Source organism: Magallana gigas, chromosome 10 (genome assembly GCF_963853765.1).
Source record: "Magallana gigas chromosome 10, xbMagGiga1.1, whole genome shotgun sequence".
Lineage (NCBI taxonomy): Eukaryota > Metazoa > Mollusca > Bivalvia > Ostreida > Ostreidae > Magallana > Magallana gigas.
The window spans coordinates 12,621,218-12,643,690 of record NC_088862.1 but is presented as its reverse complement, the minus strand read 5'-3'; the positions used below and the strand labels follow the sequence as shown (position 1 = coordinate 12,643,690).

Here is a 22,473-nt window from a genome sequence, read left to right as displayed (position 1 = left end):
TTGAAAATTTATCATCCTCAGGGACCTTTTTAATCAGACAAAAACAATCGAATGAATTCGAACTAAAAGTTAATACACATGTTAAATGATACTGAATAGCTATTCAAAATATTTTGAAGAAGCCAAGAGTAAACCAACAGAATTCAAAAAAGTATTATTCCATTATTCATACCGAACATTTTATTCGATCTAGCGAATCAGTTTATTGTTAGGTCAATGAATTAGTTTCCGTTAAAAATATTATGCAAAATCAATATTAACGAAAATTATTAAATATTAACCTGAACCGGTAAACCGGGAACCTTTTACTTATATCCATACACCGTTTTCTTCAGTTTATGCTCTGAATATCTCTGATCTCTTCACTGGGGAAGAACACAGAAGGACGAATCCAACGAAGAATAGGAAAAACCGGGGCAGCTCCACTCTTCTGGTTTAGCACTTCTTTCTTTTCAACATACCAAACACAAACCGGCCTGATCCCTTCATATCTTGATTTCTGTAACTTCAGGTATATATATGTGTCGTCATTTATTGTAAAGACGTCAAACTTGTTGGTCTTAAAATCGTTCCTTAACCAGTTGTCTAGAAAGGCAGGTTTAGTTTGTCTTCCAGAGCCATCAAGTAGAACTATTTCCACACTGGCATCAGTATCGGATCCCATTCGATCCCCAGTCTTGACTCTGATTTCGTAGGTAGTCATTGTTCAACGTGCATGCTCTTCCAGCAATTTTTTTTGGTGTGAACCAGTTTTCTAAGGTTAACCTTTACAAAACTATGTACGAATGATACAGTGGTAACGACATTATTGTTGACAAGCTTATCGTGTTAGATAGTTCTTGTAACGTGGGTGATCGTTCGTGTAACGTGCGGGATCGTGTGTGCATCCGGAATATTGGTTTGCGTTTTTTACCGCGCGTGTTCGTGCGTGATCGTGCGGTTTTTTTCGTTTTGTAACCTTTTTTACGGAATGACATGATTTATTCTGAAAACAACGACAAGTAGTTTTTTTTAAAATAATGTAAATTTAAAACTTTTTTTTATAGAAGAAAACTGATTCTCTCTTTCTTTCTTTTTTTATAGAAAAACATTCATTCTCTCTTACGTCGTTAAATACATTCAGTAAGTATTTCCTTAGCTCATTCAATCCTTCGTTCGGTCGAGTTAGTTTTGCATAATTTTATAATCAGCCTTCAAAGTATTTATTGTATCTTGACACAATCAGCCTATCAAGCATTTATTGTGTCTTGACACATAATTTTAATCATATTAGCAAGAGCGACACGTTGAATGAAAGCGGTCAAGCTTACCCACGCCCCGTTTTAAAGTAAATGATTATTCCCAACGTTTTTCTTGCAAATGAGAATACGATACGCATTCCTATCTGGTACATTGTATAAGTATTTGTTTGAAACATTTTTTTTTAGACGCTATAAAATTTAGAATATATAGATATGAATCAATCATGTACAATAAATTATGAAAATAATGCATGTGAAAAATCGAAATTCTATGGAACAAGGTAACAATTTTACCTATATCCCGCATAATTAAATCGTACGTAAAGGAATTGGATTACATAAAAAGTCAACTCATATGTAAAAAATTACGTGTAGTTTATGCATTATTTTCATTTCCTTTACACTCAATTTTTTTTAAAATTATGATAGAAAGTAATATTTGTTATGGAGAAAAAAAAATTGATTTGTGTGTGAATCCTATCTATTTGTGTGTATGAATGTGCTGTTTACTCGTTAAATATAAAACAGTGCATGACTAAAGTACATGCTGCTTTTCAATAAAACAAAAACATAAAGCAATGCAAATTAAAAGCAATACGTTTCCTTAATTCTAATCTTAAAAATTAATTTTGATTTTGCATGTTTAATGGTGTTTAATGGTGTAGAATCGTTCGGTTGCGTGTTTTATCGTTTTTGTTAAAGTACCGTGAAAATTCAGTAAGTTAGTGATCGTCCGTGTATCGTGCGTGATCGTTCGTGTATCGTGCGTGATCGTTCGTGTATCAGAATCGTGCGTGTCGTTTGTCAACAATAACGTTGTTACCACTGTATGTGGTGGTACCGGGCAGTGTTCAAAACGACCTAAATCCGGATGACACAATCCTTTGCTTGCTCCCTTCCTCCTGCTGTCAACTCGTTAAAACTTAACACAAGACATATGTGGTAGAACAGAACGGATTTATTACTATCTATTTCCTATGTATTGATTCGTTTTTGAATTTTTTATTTTCGTTTTGTGCAGTATATTCTTAAATATTATTCTTCTAAATTCTTTAATTTCATTGGCTCGTATTATCATCCAATCTCTGTAAGTATAATTAACCGTTTAAACTAAGTTAAATTGGGCAGTATTTTATTTTTAACGACGTCGGACAATCCAGCGTATATAAGCTGCATCTTGTGGTATGTTATTATTATATTTGGTTATATATTTCTTTACTACCATGCTAGCGAATAGGGCATATTATTTTAATTGCAAGGTTTAGAATTTATCGTATTTTTGGCAGGTAAACTTGCCATAGTGATTTCTAAAACTTGTTTGTAAGTTCTAATAATAAATTGTTACAAAACATTCCTTATAAATGAATACTGTAGTAACGGTTGTTTATTGTCAACGAAAAATTGAAACTAAAACATATTAAAAGTACATGCAAAATTGTATTTTGTCAATTATATTTTTCTTTGTTTATAGGACAATGCTTTAAAATATTTAATAAATCTGTCAAACCAAACGGTTGTCTTTTGGATTTCCTTAGTGCTCGGTTACACATTCATTATTTTTATTCTTATGCTAGTCCGGTTTTCCCTCTCAAGCCTCACCTTTTTATATTTACAGTATTGTAGTACTAACCGTGTGTTAAAGTCTGGATCATTGTTCGAAACAAGACACAAAATCAATTTAACCTTGGTCGGCGAGACAGCATTATTGTTCAAAAGCATGTTTTGTGGTATGCTTCAAAACAATTATATAGAGTCTATTCATATGCCACATACTTAAAAACCATTGCACTTAGTTTCTTCATATTTTAAAGGAACCAAGTTACGATTTGAAGTCATGCTTTAAAGAGAAAGAGGAACGAATTCGTTTTAGGCAATTATAAACAAAGAAAGCTCGAGTCTTTTAATTGTTTCCAAAAATTGCAAAGTGAGGTGTTTCGATTTCTTTGACAAATTGAATTGTGGGAATTAAGATAAACTGATTTAATGTGTTCTTGAATAATATTATCAACAAAAACACCACTCTGTTAAACATTGCAACACATAAGTATACAATAACATGAATCGAGCTTTGTTTAAAACAAAACAAGAAATTAAAAACTCTGTATCTTGCTACTAACTCAATATTTTACATTAAAAATTCGATGAAGCATAAATAATACCACTATTAACCAGACTTTAGAAAACACGCCTGTCTAGACGATACTTTTTTTTATTATTTTCATACACTGATATACTTATTTTAATTGTAAGCGACTCCATTTTGTATAAAATTATAACATCCGGTAATATAAAAATATTCCATTTGAGGTGTATCCCCGAGCACGTCAGGAACACCCGATAAGTTGCGATATGGGTTTTTGTGTAAAATTTGATCAAAAGTATGTACAATTGAGAAAATTGGGGGAGAATATTCAGAATAAAGGAAATTAAAAATTAAATTTTAACATTTTTTTTTTTTGCTATTGTTCCGTCCTTTGTCTGGTTTTTTTTTCTTTTTGCTGTAATGTTTGCCCAAAAATAAATAGAATTTAGAAAATCGATAGAGAATATATAAAATACATTAAATTTTTCTCACACAATGATTTTCAAAAGGCCAACGTAGACGTGATAAGCTATCATGTAAAAAATATAGGTCGTTTGATACATATAGACGTAATCCGTCAGGAGATTTAGGCAGATTAGGAAGTAAAAATTCAGAGACAGTGCTTAATACTTAAGGCTACATTCGTCTGGTATGTTGACCGATAGGTTGATTCAAACCACTTTACTGTTTAAATAATTAATTAATATGTGTATAAAAAGCTACTTTTAGAGTATATTTTTCTCTCGTTTATTTGTTTCTGTGTAAAATCCAGCAGCGTTGCTTGTTCATGCACTTGTATGATTTGAGTATATTTTTAGTGTAACCTTTGAATTTTATGTTAACAGTCTTTATCATGTTTGATTTTACTTCCTTTTCAGTTTTGTTTTTCACTGGCCTAAATTATAAGATACACTATTGTAACGTGTTTTACCTAAACAAAATATCGGGTTCTTTTTAAGGGATATAAATATATTAATTTTACTTCTACTCTTCCTGAGTACAATGATTAAACTTGATTTACAATTGATTGGAGGTGTATTTAAATCACTTATTATTGCTTAACTGGGATACTTATCCCCGCGTGCCTTGGTAAAGGGTTCTTAATATTACAGGAAGTCAGGCGCCTCAGTCATATAGACTTACTACCTCCCGACAACCAATTAAGATTCCAATTCCAATTACCGCTGAGGAGTATTCCTTCCCCTAGTCTGTCTACTTACAACCTCACAAATTACTTCTATCAGGTTTCTATTACCTTCCAGGTCTTGCGGGTTCTTCTGAGAGCTGTGCGTTTCAGACCTACCCTGCCTAATCTGCTAAATGTGTCTGTTTATATACCCTTGGGAGAGTTTACTTCCAAGGGGGGACCAGGTCATTCCATTTCAATGGGTGTACTCTATTACGTGTACGGGTATGCTTTATTACTTAAACTTCATGGGTGTGTTTCTCTGCTTGTCACTACCCCTATTCCGTTTCACTACCCACGCCTCTTACACCGTGCGTCCCGCACGCTAAATCAATGAGAATCAAATATTTTTTTTTTTTTTTATTTTACATAAGGAGACATAGTTCAAAGTATAGTTCATAGTAACTAATTGTTACCATATGCATGAAACTTGACAGCCATCAAACAATTTAAAGAACATCTACATGTGAATTTACATAGTTAAAGTAACCAACTGTTACTAGGTAAAACAAAAGAATCTTCTTTTCAGCAAAACACCATTTGCGTGTAAAAAGCACATTCATTAAGAACATCACAAATCTCAGTCATTCCAGATATCTTCCTCGAAACGCTCCACTGTCTCACCATCTTTCTGAAATTTTCTGGTGACTCTTATTATTTTCTGGTGACTCTTTCCTGCCTTGAGATTTGTATCAGTCTGTGTTTCAGCGTCAGCTTTCTTGCTCTTCTTAGAACAGCATGAGCAGTGTTGGCCATCCAAGGGCGCCTTCTGTACCACCAAAGCACTGTTGCTAGGTTCCTCTATCTCTATCTCTTCATTAGTAGGCAAGTCTATGGTCACCGTTTCTGATGTCTCCGTGTTTCTTCTTTTCACCCCTGGTAAAACTGGAGACGTCTTCTTCCTGTACGTTCTACCGGCTTCTCTGTCCTTCTCCTCCTCAAACAAGAGTTCTCCTGGATCCTCCTGCCAATCCTCTTCATCTTCCACGCGTCTTGGTGGAGATTTCTCAGGTTCAGTAGACTCCAGTGGGGTAATACAATGGTCCTGACCAGGGTGCAATCGTTGCATATGTTTCACCAACACAATCTTCCTACCAAAGGCATGGTCGCAAAAATTACATTCAAATCTTCTCTTCTGAATATTTGCCATTCCACATTTTAGCAGGTGTTCACTCCACTTGTCAACAAACTCCGCGGCATGATGTGATAACCTTCTTGGAGGTTGCTTGGTTGGCTTTTCTCCTTCTGTATTGATATGGTGCTTTATCAACGAGGTTCTACCAAGGTCATCTTTATTCCTTGAGAAAATGCTGCTAAACTTAATAAGGATGTTTTTCACCTGTGCCGTCTGCTCCGCTGATAGCTCAGGTCTTGTCCTATCGAATAATTCTTGCAAATGCTCCGGAAGGACCTCTTCTCGTTCCCCAGGCATGACGTGTTTAACACTGCCTTCTGTTTCTAGCATAATGATTTCTTTTACCGGGAATGTCATTCCTACGACTGTGTTCTTAAAAATTGTCTGGGACTGACCGGACACGTTCATCAGTCTAACTGGTATTTTCTCAGATGAATTGACTACAGATCGAGCTACCAATGCTCTTCCGCTGTCCTGAAACTTGGCACAAGGTTCAATTAACAACGGTATCTGTGGGAATTTCGGTAGGTCTAACACTTGACCCGGGCATACCATTTCGCTTTTAGGAGGAATGGATATGGTTTCACATAGGCTCACCCGAAAGCAGCCAATATTTCCTTGCATTTTTAATTCATGTTCTATCCCACGTACATACATCTTGGTCTTGCATACGTCAACGAGGCATTCATTCGTTTGTAAGAAATCTAATCCAATAATGCCATCTGCCTTTATGTTTGCTATCACTGCCTGAGTCTCAAATTCTTGAGAACCAAGTTTAATGCCAAATACTCCTTTTCCTTGTACCGTAAGAGGCGCACCATCAGCCCCTACAATTCTCTGTGATATCGGTAAAAGGGAAGTTCTGCTGATTTTGTCTATTTCTGCATACAGTTGATCTGACAAAATAGTCAGAGTGGCTCCCGTGTCTAACAGTAAATTACACTGAGTGCCATTTACCTTTGCCTTAACAAACAACCCAGATTCATGGCTGTCTTGGTCAACTTTCATGGCCGTTGTACTGGAAACTCTTGAATCATTCCTCTTATTGGAATCTGTATTCCCTTTGACACTGGTTGAATCCTTTACCTCTGGTTTTTGCATTCTAGTGCCACCTTTATTGTTTCTCAAAAAACAATCTTTGATCATGTGGCCTTTCTTTCCACAATGGTGGCATTTAAAAGGAAATCTACCTTCCTTAGCTATATTACCTGTATCTGCAGCAGCAGATGATTCTTTTACCGAGACATTAACAATTTTCTTTTCTAAATCTTTAAGAGACGCCTGTATCTCATCTCTTAATTGCCGGAGTTCCTCCCTAACAGTAGGATCTTGTGCATCAGGTATAACTTGGTTATTGCTCGTGGTCCTGACATATCCACCATTTTCTCTTCTTTGACGTTCTGCTCTACAGAATGCCTCAATCTCCACTGCACAACGTATTGCTTCATTGAGTGACTTTGGTCGAGATTGCTGAATGCGTAGACGCATATCAAATTCTGTCAAAGCATCTATGAACTGATCTTTGGCGATCATCTCTGTAACTTCTCGGGGAGCAGTTGGATATGCCAGATGCGCTAGACGTCGAATACTTTCACCAAGTTCTGGTAAAGATTCATTTGGTCTTTGGCGCTTCTCTCTGAGCATTGCCCGGTAGAGTTCAGTTTGATTCGCGGGTGCAAATCTCGATTCCAAAGCTTCACATAACTCTGCATAGGTCCTATTCACTCCTGATCTCGTGTTACCGAGGACGGTCTGGGCCTGTCCTCTTAAAGAAGCTGCCAGGTACAAGCTTTGCTGCTGAGAGTTCCATGAATTGATATCGCTACAGGCCTCAAAATGCGCTTTATAATCAATCCATGATGCAGTGCCGTCATATGTTGCCGGTTTCATCACTGTTTTACCATAATCCTGAGACCGTTCATTCGAAATATTTTTAGTTGTAGTAATAGTAGGCAACGATCGGTAAACGGATTCCTGCACTGGATTCCAATTATTTGACCACGTAACCGTAGACGAATCTGATGATGACATCGCACACCGAGTACTTAGGTAAGGGTTTGGTGTCAAATATGTCTCAGTAAACACTGGTTGGCTTATGGTTCCTAAACGCGGCAGCCTGTTTTCAGTATCTGTAACCTTTGGCAGTGTACGATCATTCTCATCTTCGTACAATGTGTACCCAGGCGTTGGGTATTCAAAGTGACCAGGTGCATACCCTGTGTTCTTCGGTGTTTTGAAATTTATTTCAAAACTGTCGTCAGGGTTGCGATTGCTTTTGTAGCCTATGTCTACTCCGGAGTCCGGTATTGGCGAATGTTTGGCAAACTGTGGAGTTGATCGTAATCTTTCAATTTCTGCTCGGAGCTTTTCCCTTCTGGCATCTATGGCACTGAGGTCGGCTAACAAATCGTCTTCACTCATTCTGGTATTATATTCTAACTGGGTTACAATTTCCTATAAACGCACTTGGTTAACCTTGCACTCGGTAAACTTTGCACTTGGTAAACTTCACCAAGTAATACTCATTACCCGGAGATAAAATATAAAAACCCCAAGCCTAACAATACACGAAGTAACGCTGTACGCACACTGTACACACGCGACGCAACCGACCTTTGGATAACTATACACAAGCTCTAATATACTTTCCAAGTCACAAATACACGGTCCACTATACCCGTCAAAAATTACTTGGTAAAATATTAACCTGGTAAAACAAATCTACATAAAACAACAAAACCAAAATAAATCAACAATTTAATCAGTTCCTATCCCTTAACCAGCTGCCACCAAAATGTAACGTGTTTTACCTAAACAAAATATCGGGTTCTTTTTAAGGGATATAAATATATTAATTTTACTTCTACTCTTCCTGAGTACAATGATTAAACTTGATTTACAATTGATTGGAGGTGTATTTAAATCACTTATTATTGCTTAACTGGGATACTTATCCCCGCGTGCCTTGGTAAAGGGTTCTTAATATTACAGGAAGTCAGGCGCCTCAGTCATATAGACTTACTACCTCCCGACAACCAATTAAGATTCCAATTCCAATTACCGCTGAGGAGTATTCCTTCCCCTAGTCTGTCTACTTACAACCTCACAAATTACTTCTATCAGGTTTCTATTACCTTCCAGGTCTTGCGGGTTCTTCTGAGAGCTGTGCGTTTCAGACCTACCCTGCCTAATCTGCTAAATGTGTCTGTTTATATACCCTTGGGAGAGTTTACTTCCAAGGGGGGACCAGGTCATTCCATTTCAATGGGTGTACTCTATTACGTGTACGGGTATGCTTTATTACTTAAACTTCATGGGTGTGTTTCTCTGCTTGTCACTACCCCTATTCCGTTTCACTATGATGGAAACCGAGATTTTTCAGAGAAAAAATATTCATAATTTTGTTCTATTTTTTTTCCATTTCATTCACGGGTTTTTAAATTTATGTCCTTTAACTTTTGTCTCAACCTGACACAAAGTTATCAGAAATATATTGACAAAATTGAAAGTGTAAGCAGATTTCCCTAAAAAGGTAATAATAATCTTTTTTTAAAAAATAAATTATACCTAGACCGGGTTGCCCAAAACATTAAATTAAATTGACTTTAACCACTGGTCAAATCTTTTATCCAGTGATTAAATTTTGACCAGTGGTTAAACACTTGTTCTCAAAAGATAACCACTGGGTAAATTGCTTAACCAGGAGTTAACTTTTGGCTTAAGTTAACTATTCTGCGGAGCTGGGTTAAGTCTTTTGACCAGTGATTAAACATTGATTTTCGCTTGTTTTGTCATAAATTTGACACAAGAAATACTGTATACAGGGTTATTTTGCCCCGTATTATTATCGTCCTTCAGCACTTGCAAATGGTTTCGCCCCGACTTAAATTTGCCCAGACAAGATTGTGTACTAAAGAGATACATATGTAACTTGAAACATTGGTATTTGCCCAGTCTTAAATTCGCCCGCTGTCAAGAGGGCGAAAGGGCCGAAAAGTCGGGGCGAATGTTTTCCTGTATACAGTACAGTTAATGAATGAGACATTTTTTTTAAAATTTAAATTGTAATATAAAATTATATTACTTTTTCATTCATATCAAAATACAGTAGGGCTTCAGATATCCGGACGCATCAGTTTACAGAATCTATATTTTTGGGGGGAACATATTTTTTTATCTGTTTTTTTGTCTCAATTCACATTCCAGACCAGGGCAGTCTGTTTTTACTATTAAAAATTATCTGTTTATTAACTATAAATTTTGCTTCATTTAACTAGACTGTAAAATCTAATACCATAGAAAGATAAGGCCAGTCAGTTGAGTGCCACACACTTTACACCTGCTAGATCCCCATGAGAGCTCGTGTTAACACTCTTGACTTCTCAAATTACGTTCATACATTTCCCACAGGATTAGACACGTATCACTGCGTTTGGCTTGGATGTCTTTAAAACACCCCTCTACTTAAAAGGAGGAGTGTGCTTAATAATTAAGGAAAATTTTACAAAACTTTGTGTTATTTATATTCAAAAAAGTACAATGGGCATGATTTGAGAAAATGAGTTAAGAAGCTATTACCAAAATCATGCGATCTGGAAATAAAAGGATATTTATGATATACATAGTTAATAGGAAATTTATATAGATGAAACTTGTTATGCATGAATACTATTTATTAATGTCCATGTAATACATATTCATTTCTGCAATTTCCCCTTAATCTGGGAATATGGTTTTGGAGTAACTATAGGACTGATGGTCTAGTTCAATTTTTTAGAAGCTTTTTAAAGAGAACACTTGCCCTTTCGGTCATGCAGCTTTTTAAAAGTGTACTTATTTACATATTTTGGCACTTTGATAAAACTATATTGCGTGGTTTCCCCTCTCGTCACTACATATTGTTTTGAATATTCTGATATGAATATCATAAATTTCTATTCATTATTATCCATACATTTTTATTTTTTTATTTGAAATATTACCGGTATGTCCTTTTCTATTGCTTTAAACCACAATTCCAATTATCAACCTCTCGCGCATATACATACATTTGGGTATGCAATTTCCAAACTAAAACAATGCGCAGATTGCAGCAATGATTGCTATTCTAATGGTAGTGACCAATGTTATCCCTAGCTGAATGAACAGATTATGAATCTATACATGTACTATAAAATAAACCTTAATTAAATTATTTTTTTTATTCACGGAAGTCAAAAAAGGGAGTCATTATTTCTGTGAGGGTTTAAGCTAGAGATAAATTCATGTGTGTATTGTGTGTGTTTCTTTTTTGTTGTTGAATAAGTATTTTATTAACACAGCGTGGGCTTTTAGCAATTTCAATAAACAATTTAAGAAACTGATTTTCCTTCACCTCCCCGAATCTACCCATGATGACTTATGTGCAGTTAAAGCTATCCCCAGGGTATTTCTGAGGATTGTTATGTACACTTTATAAAATTCTTTTACATTGAACCGATGAATAACAATGGCCCAATGCAAACTGAAAAAAGATGATTTTAGACTGTTAATTTCCAATGAAGATTTTTTCTCTTTTATTGATTCGGTGGACCGTGTTTATCAACATGCAGTGGCATAATATTTAGTAGATTAAACGATAAGTACAATTAAATATCCATGGCCAATGCTTCACTTAATGCAAAATGTATTAAGGCTTTACATCCTCAAATGATGAAGAACCAATCAGACCCAACCTAACAGAAAGTAGACCCAAACTAAACCTTCAGTTACTTTCGGGTTCTGCTTGGAGGTTTACTCCGGATTGACTAGAGCAGATCCGGAGTTAAACCCGAGTAGACCCAATGTAGACCCAGAGTGGACCTATATTAAACCTCGATTAGAAGTATGCCTCTGAAAGCAGACACTATATGTATATTTGTAATATACAAGGGGTGGGAATTACAGGTGGTGAGATGGTAAGTAAAGACGGGTCTGTGTCACACTTTTGCGCGTAAAGTGGACCCCCCAAAATACTCAAGACAAACCTAAAGTAAACCACAAGTGAACCCAAAGTAAACTCAGAGTTGACGCACATTTTCAACAAGCAGACCCAGAGTAAACCCCGTGTAAGTTCCGAAATTAAACCCGAGGTTTACTTGGTGTCTGTTCTGGTGTTAGGTTGTGCTGCACTGCACTGTAATACTGTAACCCCACCAACACTTTTTTCATATTTTTGGTTAATTTATAATATGAATTAGATCTAGAACACAGAAATATTGAAGTTGGTGTGACCTCTAAAGAAAAGGTCTTGTCGGCACTGTGATACCGTACCCCATCAACAGTTTTTTTTTTCATATTTCTTGTTTATTTAAGATATGGATCAAATTTAGAACACAAAACTATTAAAGTTGGTGTGACATCTAAAGAAAATGGGGAACTACTTTGGAAGTCAAATCGAGACAAATCCCGTAGATGTACGAAACAAAGAAATTATAGAAGCTAGGGAGCGTTATCTCCAGGAACAGTTTGAGAGAAATGAGGAAAAGGCGGAAAATGATGATGATTCTACCGATTCTACCAGAGAGCCAGGTTATTTGTTGTCACATTTTCACGATTATTGCTTTAACATGTAATACATGTTCAGTACCGTTAGAACAAGGTAAAAAAGTTTCGTTCGGCCGTAAAAATTCTGCAAAACGTTGTTAATCAAAGAAGACTTTTTTCATTGCTATCCTAAAAAATAAGTAAATATTTATAATAATCCCACATTTCCTTTTCAAGATCACTTTTTAATGAAATATATCTTTGTCATTTTCAAAGTTCTACTTATTTCTCACTCGTCACTATTTTTTTTTCAAATCTTGTCACTAATTTAAAATACTAGTTTCTTTTTTTCTAGCCATATCCAATTTCGATCGAAATACGGACAGAAAGCCATCCGTTCTATGTGGAATAGAATTGAAAGTCATGAGTATTGATCCGAAAGACCATAGCTACCCATTCGAGAACCTTGTCTTTGAAGGAGGTGGTAGCAAGGGTCATGCGTACGCGGGAGCTATAAAGGTAAGAGAATATCGGTATTTTGCTTTGTAATGATGTTCCTATTGTGTACATGTATCCACATTTCAGTCATACTCAATTTGTATTTAAAAAGGATATAAGCGTGTTTTATAGGTTTATTACACTATTCTTTACAAAAATTAGATAATAAAGATGTAGTTAAGAAAAAAATATTTTATCACCTGGCAGAAAGTCACCAAATATTTTGCCTTGCAGTAATGATACACGACCTAACATATCCATTAAGATCCTAAATAACTCTTTTTTAACGATGTACGTGAGCGGATCAAGGATATTTGTTTTATAAGATTGATACGAAAAAAAAAAGATACTAAAAATAATATTCATGGGGACAAAAGTCATTTTTGTTTGGTTATCAAATGTTGATACCTCGTTATATGATTAGGTACATTGTTTGAAGTTGACCTAATATGGTTTATATGTGATCAATAAATTCTATATGGGGCTTGAACTCCGCTCTCTCTCCAGATGGAATACACTGATTACGGATAAACCAAATCAGATCAAATACAAACATTGTAATGATTCTATATCATAGATAGTCTTTTTATGAATGGCAAACCATTTATATAACAATAGAAATCAACGTTCCATAAAAAATTTACAAGTTTCCAAATGATAAAAAACCTGACGTTATATTACTATAAAAATGACGTTATAGTGCTCAAAGGGATGACTATTTCGTATTATCTATTAAACTTACATGACCTCCACGTGGCTGCTGTTAGAATTTAATTGAGCAGGGGATACGATATTGAGTTCTACGACAGTGAAGGGTTTTATCATTTGCCTAATGTAAATTTATAACGGTTCTTTCTATAGTGCATATTGCATAAAACTGTATTAATTACTGTTAAACCATACACTGTGTTCTCAATTCGTTCTGTAGGCTTTGGAAGAACTTGGACTTATCAAACAGATCAAACGGTATGCCGGAGCAAGTGCAGGCGCAATGACAGCTGCCCTTTTGGCCGTGGGATACAATTCAAAAGATCTCCAAGACTTCTTAACTCAAGACCTGTCTCTAATTTTGTTAGGTAAATATTGATTTTAAATTAGTTTAACTTTACTTCAAATAAAATATAATGCAAATACATGTGAAATATCTTAATCGGTTAGTTATCTTCGAATAATTGTCATAGATCATACATTCTTAGAATATCAAAGATTAGTATACAATCATGTATTTGTTTTTAATTTCGCGGCAGCCATTTCCAACAATAAACTTTAAGAAAATAGTTTTAAGTAACGTAAAGCCAAATAATGAATAAAAGTATTTTTATATAATAATGAATAGTTCTCCCCTACCTGTTAATGGGATAGTGTGTTCACCCTTGTTTTTTAACCTGAGACAATTGACTTAATGATATATTTTATAAAACATTTTCTTGTCAGATTCCAGGTTTGGAAGACTCAGTTATCTGCCAAATCTTCTGTCGGGATACGGCTGTAATCCTGCTAAAAAATTCTACAAGTGGTTCGGGGAACTGTTGGAAAAAAAGATGGGAAACATAGACGTTACCTTTGAAGAGGTTCTTTGATTTAGTTGTTGTTTATGGTTTTATGAGAGTTTAATTAAAAGTATATACTGCATAAACATGACAAAAGACATCAATTTAAACAAACTTATTGAAGTAGAAAAGTATGCATAAAATCTAAAATAATGATTTTTAAAATTTAAAGCTAACATGTCTGAATATGCATTTTTTTTCTTTTTGGACAGTTCTACTTTGTTTTAATCAACTAAGTATTATTTTGCTTTTGTTAACAGCAAGCTTTCATGTGTGCATTTATAATTTTTAGCATTTTAAAAAGACTGGAATAGAGTTGTGTGTTATCGTGACTAATGTAAACCGTATGAAAGAAGAATATTGTCACGTGAAGACTACACCTGATATGCCAATAAGATTAGCCGTACGGATGTCTATGTCATTGCCAGGTAATTTGATGCTATTTTGACTTTTCTTTATTTGGTTTCTTTTTTTTTTTTTGTTTCTTGCTGGGATGGTGATGATAATTGTTAATTCTTATTTGAAAACGAGTATAATAACACCCAAAATCATTGAATTATGTTTATAACCAAGGAGAAAACATAATTATATTATTGTTTGACTTTGGTGTTTTTTTTTTTTATTAAAAATGATATAGTTCCATATTCAGATTATACATATGAAATTTATTTGTCAGACTATATATATATATATATATATATATATATATATATATATATATATATATATATATATATATATATATATATATATATATATATATATATATATATATATATATATATATGAGTGTGTCTGCGTGTGTCTGTAAAACATTTAAAAAAATATGATAGATAGATAGATAGATAGATAGATAGATAGATAGATAGATAGATAGATAGATAGATAGATAGATAGATAGATAAATAGATAGATAGATAGATAAAATAGATAATGTAGTTACAAGTATCAACATGCTTTTACATTAATTATCATTTTCGTGTTATAGGACTTTTCCAAGCAACAAATTACAAATCGTACGGAGAAACAAACTTGTATGTTGATGGGGGAGTACTTTGTAACTATCCAATTCACTGCTTTGACGGTTAGTTGGTTTATATACTGTTTTTATATTCTCTATTATAAGAAACTTCAACATCAGTATTTAAGTCGTTGACATCACCGTGTTTAAGATGTTCAGCTGTTCATGTCAAAAAAGTGTAATGTACACAGGATGAATCCCTGCCATTCAGTCAACTAAAATGTTACTAAAAGGTGGCTGAATGGCATAGCTATGCCATTCAGTCACCTTTCCAGACCATTCAGTTACCATTCAGTTGACTGAATGGCAGAGCTTCATTCTGTGGTAGTAAGTAAATACTCGACCATGACCGTATTTGTTGAAAAGCGTAGAGCAAATGTTTTTCGGATGTGTTTTTTAAAACGACTCGATTCCATCGGTTCCCTGTCTTTAGCTGCTTTAGAAAACCATAAATCCTATTGACTAGAATATCTGCCAAAGAACCTTCAAGTTCAGTAGACGTGATCCAAGCAGAGTCCGGTTTAAAATAGGCTTTATTTCCTTTCACAATATTTGCATTATCTACTTATAACCTTGAAAAAATGATGTCCGACACGTAAACCGCAAAACACCTATTCTTAACTTATACTATTCATCACAGATTGCAAGAGATTTTCACAAACACCACAAACTCATTTAATTCTTATCCAAAAAAGCAATTCAACCGGATACGTTTAAGACCTACAATTACAAACAAAATGTCATGTAACGAAACGTCAACAAGACCGCTACATTAGGGTATTTCACGTTCTTTCATAATATCCATAACTGATAGCTTGGGTTTCCTAAAAATACCACAAAATCATTCTAAGGTTTATAAGAAATCCAATGCAACCGAACGTGTTTAAAACTATTCGATTCGGTTTTGGTAAAAATTTCGGCCACAAAAAATAATAATCTTATTATCTAATCGCACGCCCGTTCGTACCCTTTTCCACTTAATGTCCGACGAGCAAGAAATTATATTGGTGTGGGCTAACTAGTATGTATATTTTTTTCATGTAAAAATGATAAAAATTTGGATAAGGTATTTATGCAAGTATATAAAACAACACATATTCTTATTCACAAAAATCATTTCAAAAAGTATTTAAAATACAAAATTTACTCAACAATACATTCAAAACTCATTCAAAAACTCCGTCATTTAAAAGGACTAATATTTTCTGTGAGGCTTGTTGTATATAAACGTTATAATGATGATCTGAACTTGATCCACATCAGTAACCTCATCAGGGTTATAAAATAAAACAGACTTCAGACAGATAAATGGATGGACAGACAAACAGTGATAGACAGAAATGATGATTTGCTATACTATAAAATCATAAAATTAAACATAATTATAAAGATAAGACATATATTTTAAATATCAGTTACTCCACATGAACAGTAAACAGTATATAGCCATTACAAACTTCATTACTGCACTTGGTCAGTATAAACAATTTTTGATATCTATCAAATGTATTTCTTATAGCATATGCATTTATCATAATATATATTCTTTTACGAAAATTATTCTTAATTGTATGCATTATATGTCTAAATTATTCATGACTTTTGGAGTTTCATAAATGGTTTTTTAAAATCCAAGTAAATGTAATAAATAATAAATGGTAGATCATCACTGGTGTGGTCCAGCTTCATATTTCAGGATATGTTGTGTTGCTTATTAATTGTCTTAATATTATATCATAAATGTTCAAATAAATATTGTTGTCCTTAAATTACAAAATAAATGATCCAAGTTATCAATCGGGAAAGGCTTTATCATAATGAACATAAGAGAAACGACAATCAGCACTTAATTCTCTTCATCACTCATACTTTCTGTTTTTTTTTTACATAATTCTTATATTTCTACGCATTGTGTCTTGTATTAGGAATGACCTCGTTAACACATACCAGTGATGTTCTCATCTCTTGGAGGTTTGAAAAATCTGTATTAAAAAAACAAAATGATATTACTGGTACTATTACTTAATACATATAAGAATGACCCATATAAAAGGATGATTTGAAGAAGCTACAGGTAGAAAAATAAAATTCATATGGGCATATTGTGAAAATGTATGCAACATAGACAGACAGAAGCTCATATATAAATGGAATATTCTATATCAAAATTTGATATCAGGTGAAACTTGTCAACATTTTATTATAATCTTGAAAATTTAAATTAATATTACTTTACTTGACAATTTCAAATCTTACATGTATATGACTGTGTATATTTACAAAATCTTATTTTACATGATTTGAAAATAATGGGGTAAAATAATAATTTGTAACAATAATGAACACATCACATTAAATCTAAATATGATGTGAGCAATTCTATCAACCGATAAACCAAGATATACTAATGTTTCCTTCAATTGTACTTTGATTTTTACAGTGCAATAAAAGTGATTATCAGTCAGCTGTTCAAATGGAATCACAGAACAGAAAATCAACATTACCAGTTATTGATAGTGGAGAAAAGATTAATTCTTCATGTTTTGAACTATATGTGCTAAAAACATCATTGCAAATATATAACCTATTTCCTTACATATATACCGTTCAAGCTAATATGCATGAAAATGAAACAATATACCTTAATCACCTGCATATGGTGTTTTTGTCTCTCAGTTAATTCGATACGCAAGGGCATGCTCTTCGTATGAACAGTTTCTAAGGCGAAGCAAGCTACTGACAAACAAGTTGAAAAAAACAGGACTATTTACAGTCTCGTTTGAAGTCATCTTTTCGTTAGCTCTATGGTCGATACAACAACCTTGTCAGCAAATACAATCTCCCACTGGGTCGCATGCTGATTGACGCTTCTTATACTAATTGTTAGACCATAATTAATCACCTACTTGTCTACGGACTTTTCCGTTTTTTCCCGATTACGACAAAGAGGACAAGGTTGGTGTGACCGGTCAACAGAGGATGCTCACTCCTCCTAGGCATCTGATCCTGCCTCTGGGTTTTCTAGAAGTTCGTGATTGCTCTGCTATGGACTGTTGATTGAATACCGAATTGTCCACTGTTTGATTTTTCTCCGTTTTTCCCGATCATGATATTTTCCCCAATATTCGACATTTTCCCCCATAATACCATTTTTACCGAAATGACACTGGGCGCACGCCAGGTGTGACCGGTAAGCAGAGGATGCTTACTCCTCCTTGGCACCTGATCGTACCTCTATTTGGAGGTCTGTGTTGCTCTGCTTTGGATTTATATTTTGTTTTATGGATTGTTGAGACATTGTTGAGACACTTGAGTTCACGGTTTTTTATTGTCATTTTTTCACTGTATGAGATCGATTAAACAGCTATAGAACAAGTTCTCTACTTACAGGATGGTGGCTCTCAATGGATTCAAAAGATAGTTTTTTAGAAAAACTTCAGCCATTACATGATCTTCCGAACGTGTTAGACAAGCGACACAGATTTGCTCGGGACTATAAAGATCCAGAAAAAACGTTGGGCTTTATTCTGGTAAGACTGTTAACAAACCTCTATTTCAGTTTTTGTTACATGTAATCGCAAAATAAATGAAATGTAAAACTGTATACAAAACCATCGCTCAAGATCAAATTCACATTATATACTGACCTTAATTATACATTTTGACATTAAATGTATTACTTATAGTTATTTAGTTTTTGACGACGGTTACGGGCATTCATTCTGTCTGAAAAAAACTGTGACATAATGTGCTATTTTTCATTATTTCTAACTACATTTAAAAAATTTTTTTAAAGCATAATATTTCTCTTTTATTTTTCTTTTCAAAATAGAATAAAAGGGCAAAACATAACTTTATTCACACAATTACGTAAGGTAGAGCATCTTTATTTTCTTAAGTTTTAAACATCTATTACATGTACATATTAGGGCATAGATTTAAAGAATCATCTTGTTTACGTATAACAATTACTGTTATTATTTATAGTTGATATAAATATAGATATTTTAATACAAAAAGTACAACAAACAAATCAAAACACGTATAATGCCAATTTACACCAACAACAACAACAACAACAAAAATTAATTTAAAAAAAATAAGGAAAGAAAAGAAAAACCCAGCAAAAAAACTCAAAATACAATAATAACATGTAGAGAAAAAAAGGGACATTTCCACAGGAATATTTTCATTTATCTTTTTCTTGTATTCCAGTACGCTGACGCTGAAACTGACTTGTTCCGATACATCTGTGAGCAACGATTAGGAGTTCAGCTTGATCCAACCCCCAATACTAAACTAGGAAGGTTAGAACAGAAAGCGTAATAAGATAATTCATTTATCACCTTGATCCTGTATTCAATATATACATTACTATGCATGTTGCAAAATATGCACCAAATTGAAGAAACACAGTGTTTATGTTTAGAAACCTATTTTTCACTCTGAGTAAAACTAACATTTTCATTATTTGTTTATAAATTTCATTGCGTAGTATGTAGTATATTATAAGCACGCTGCACATGTACAAGGTTATTACAGGCTTCAGGATCATGAGGCAATTTCACACTTAAGTCAATATTTCAGTATTTCATGAACTGATTGTTCATCATAAAAAACAATTAAGACTTGTAATGAACGACGTTAAACCAAGATCTTTTAAAAGCATTTCAATTTTGACAGTGATATAAATCAAGAAACATTAAGGTAGTGTACTATTTTTGACTTAAGTCGTAGATTGCTTCATGATCCTAGGTCCAGAGTTAATGATTTTGTTATGATACATGTACATTACAGAGAAAAAATGAAACTGCAAAGAGACCAAGAAATAGCTAAGCGAGAACACAGACGAGTTATTATGGCAGTTACGGAATTTATGAAAGTAATTACAATTCTGATTATGTATTTAATACATATTTTACAAATTGTTTAACAAATTTATGAATGGCCATTTCACTTTTAACGAGACGCCGCTTTCAATTGGGTCTGCTGTTGTCTAAAACCTATTCATTTCCAACATTATACGCCGAAGGTTGTAGAACTGTTGCAAGTGCTTTTATAGACTCGGAATACACGCGATCATTTATTTTTAACAGTATATTACCATATTTGTATCTTAGCTATCAAATATAAGGTATATCTGAAGTACAAAAAAGATCTTTCGATATCTCAACATTTCTGAATTGCAATGAAACAGATTTCTAACTATATACAAAAAATGATACTGTTTTGATCTACTTTGGTTTACTTTAATGAAAATGGAGAATGTTCTTGGAAATAATATACAATAATACTTTCTTTTTTAGGTTTTGAGGAAACACGAGCTACATAGAAACCATACAATAAGTCGGAAGGTATTAGAGGAAGCATTCGAATGTGTAAGTCAGAACTGTAATGGTCAAGTGTTTATTTCTTTGGTTTCATTAATATTCGTGGTCATCAATTTTCGTGGATTTGATTTCACAGTTTTAGGGATCTGTAAAACATTGTACAATGATCAAATCAATACAATGTGTTATTAAAAATTGCAATTTTGGTGAACATTTCATTTCGTGGATCCACTCAACTACGAAATTCAAAAAGTGATATTTAACGAATATTGATGTACCAAAGACGTTTTATAAAGATTTATATAAAAAAGCATTTATTAACCAAAATATTTACCGTAGGGGGCACTCATTAGTATATTTATTGAATTTCCAAATTTAAAGAATAGATTATATCATTTTTAAACGAAATTAATTTTTTTATTTTCTGTAGGAGGAATTTTCTACAAAGAGCAGTGAATTGCTTTTTGGAAAAGACTGTACGGTGGAGAATGCCTTTAACATTCTGGACAGCAATAAAAATGGCGAGGTTTAAAATTTTCTGATTAGCATTATCTTTTTTTATTATTTCAATAATTGTGTTAGATGTTAATGTAATTAGGACACTGTCTTTCATGAAAAAAACAGCCTTTCATGTCCTCAGAAAAATATTCTTCTTGGAATTTTATTTACCAAAGACGCAAGATGGTTCAAATACACATATATTCAGTATAGTTCAAGCAAAAAACAGGGTAAAAACACCAAAACGGTTGCAAAGTCCCTGAATTAAGAAGAATGCAGAATTTGGAATGACGAAAACAAGACATTACGAAATATTATATTCGATAATAAAAGGTATAGTAAATTTCAAAAATTTACTCTTGCTTCCAATTGCAGATAAACTTCCAGGAGTTAATAAACTTTATAGAAGGAGCAGGTGTAAATTTACAGCAACGTTTTCTTGGCTACCAGAGAAAAGACATTGATGGACTTTTCAATTACGCTTTAACGCTTGAAAACGCTATCATGACGAACGTACAACGGGCATTTGTCGATGTAAGTGTACATTGTCGTACCCTTTTTCTTTTCCAATTCGGCTCTTATGCATGAGGATAGGTATGGTTTTGAAATAAAGGTATATTTATATGGTTCCATTAACGACTTTCTAATCATTTACATGCATTCACCAGAAATTCGTGTTGTGCTTTCTAGATTTTAATAACTTGCATTTTTAATACATTTGCTCCAATTATGTTGGCTGATTGATAAAGCTTGTTATCTAAAAAACAGTTATTGTTTTTTTTTTAACATCTTTAAATTACAGCGCCAAGATGTGGATAGAACTGTGGGCATTAATACTGGACACGTTGGGACATCTGATTTTACATTGGAAGATGGAGATAGGAGCTTCGCTGTTGCTGTAAGCTGACTTCTTCTGAAATAATATTGGGTCAATTTAACACAAGCAAGTGAAAATGTGGGCTTTTAAGCTACTTAAAAATGAATATTTTTATTGATATCTTATCTTTGCAAAAGCGACGTATGCCTTTTAAGTGTATTTGTATCTTCTGGTAAAGTAACATTTACATGCCATTGGTTAAATGTTTAACATTGGTTCACTTAACATTTTTACAGCAAGGTTACAAATCGACCATGGTTTTTTTGAAATACTTTGTCGCCAAGAAACTTCTGAAGGATGTTGAATCACTTCCGGAAAGTAACAGTTCCATGTAAAGCAGTTTTAGGAATGACGCTAGAGAAGAATATGAAAATGATGACGTCGCACAAAGTAACGTCTCTAGGGGAATGATGAATGAGACGCCAAAGTCGGCGCCCTTGCCAAGACTAGCAATATAAATCCTGATAGTATGTACCGTAAGGAAGGATTTGTTTGACGGACTGTTTTCTTTTCTAGAATGTAATTTTTGAAGCTTTAGTATAGGATGACG

At 33.7% G+C, this 22,473-nt stretch overlaps 1 protein-coding gene across 3 annotated transcripts; it reads left to right on the top strand.

Annotated features, from left to right (window-relative positions):
* The first annotated feature begins 2,317 nt into the window (after positions 1-2,317).
* On the top strand, positions 2,318-22,473 carry LOC136272508 (uncharacterized). 3 transcript variants are annotated; one of them, XM_066074183.1, is made up of 15 exons: positions 2,318-2,423; positions 11,979-12,194; positions 12,505-12,668; positions 13,576-13,723; positions 14,082-14,218; positions 14,490-14,625; positions 15,186-15,281; positions 18,609-18,748; positions 19,434-19,525; positions 20,016-20,100; positions 20,525-20,596; positions 20,979-21,074; positions 21,422-21,580; positions 21,849-21,944; positions 22,160-22,472. In XM_066074183.1, the coding sequence occupies exons 2-15, from the start codon at positions 12,035-12,037 to the stop codon at positions 22,256-22,258; spliced, it is 1,680 nt and encodes a 559-aa protein (XP_065930255.1). In that variant the 5' UTR covers positions 2,318-2,423; positions 11,979-12,034; the 3' UTR covers positions 22,259-22,472. The 3 variants fall into 3 exon arrangements, with proteins under 3 accessions (XP_065930255.1, XP_065930256.1, XP_065930257.1); XM_066074184.1 differs by lacking the exon at positions 2,318-2,423 and adding an exon at positions 2,540-2,561 and having other exon boundaries at positions 22,160-22,473; XM_066074185.1 differs by lacking the exon at positions 2,318-2,423 and adding an exon at positions 3,952-3,973 and having other exon boundaries at positions 22,160-22,473.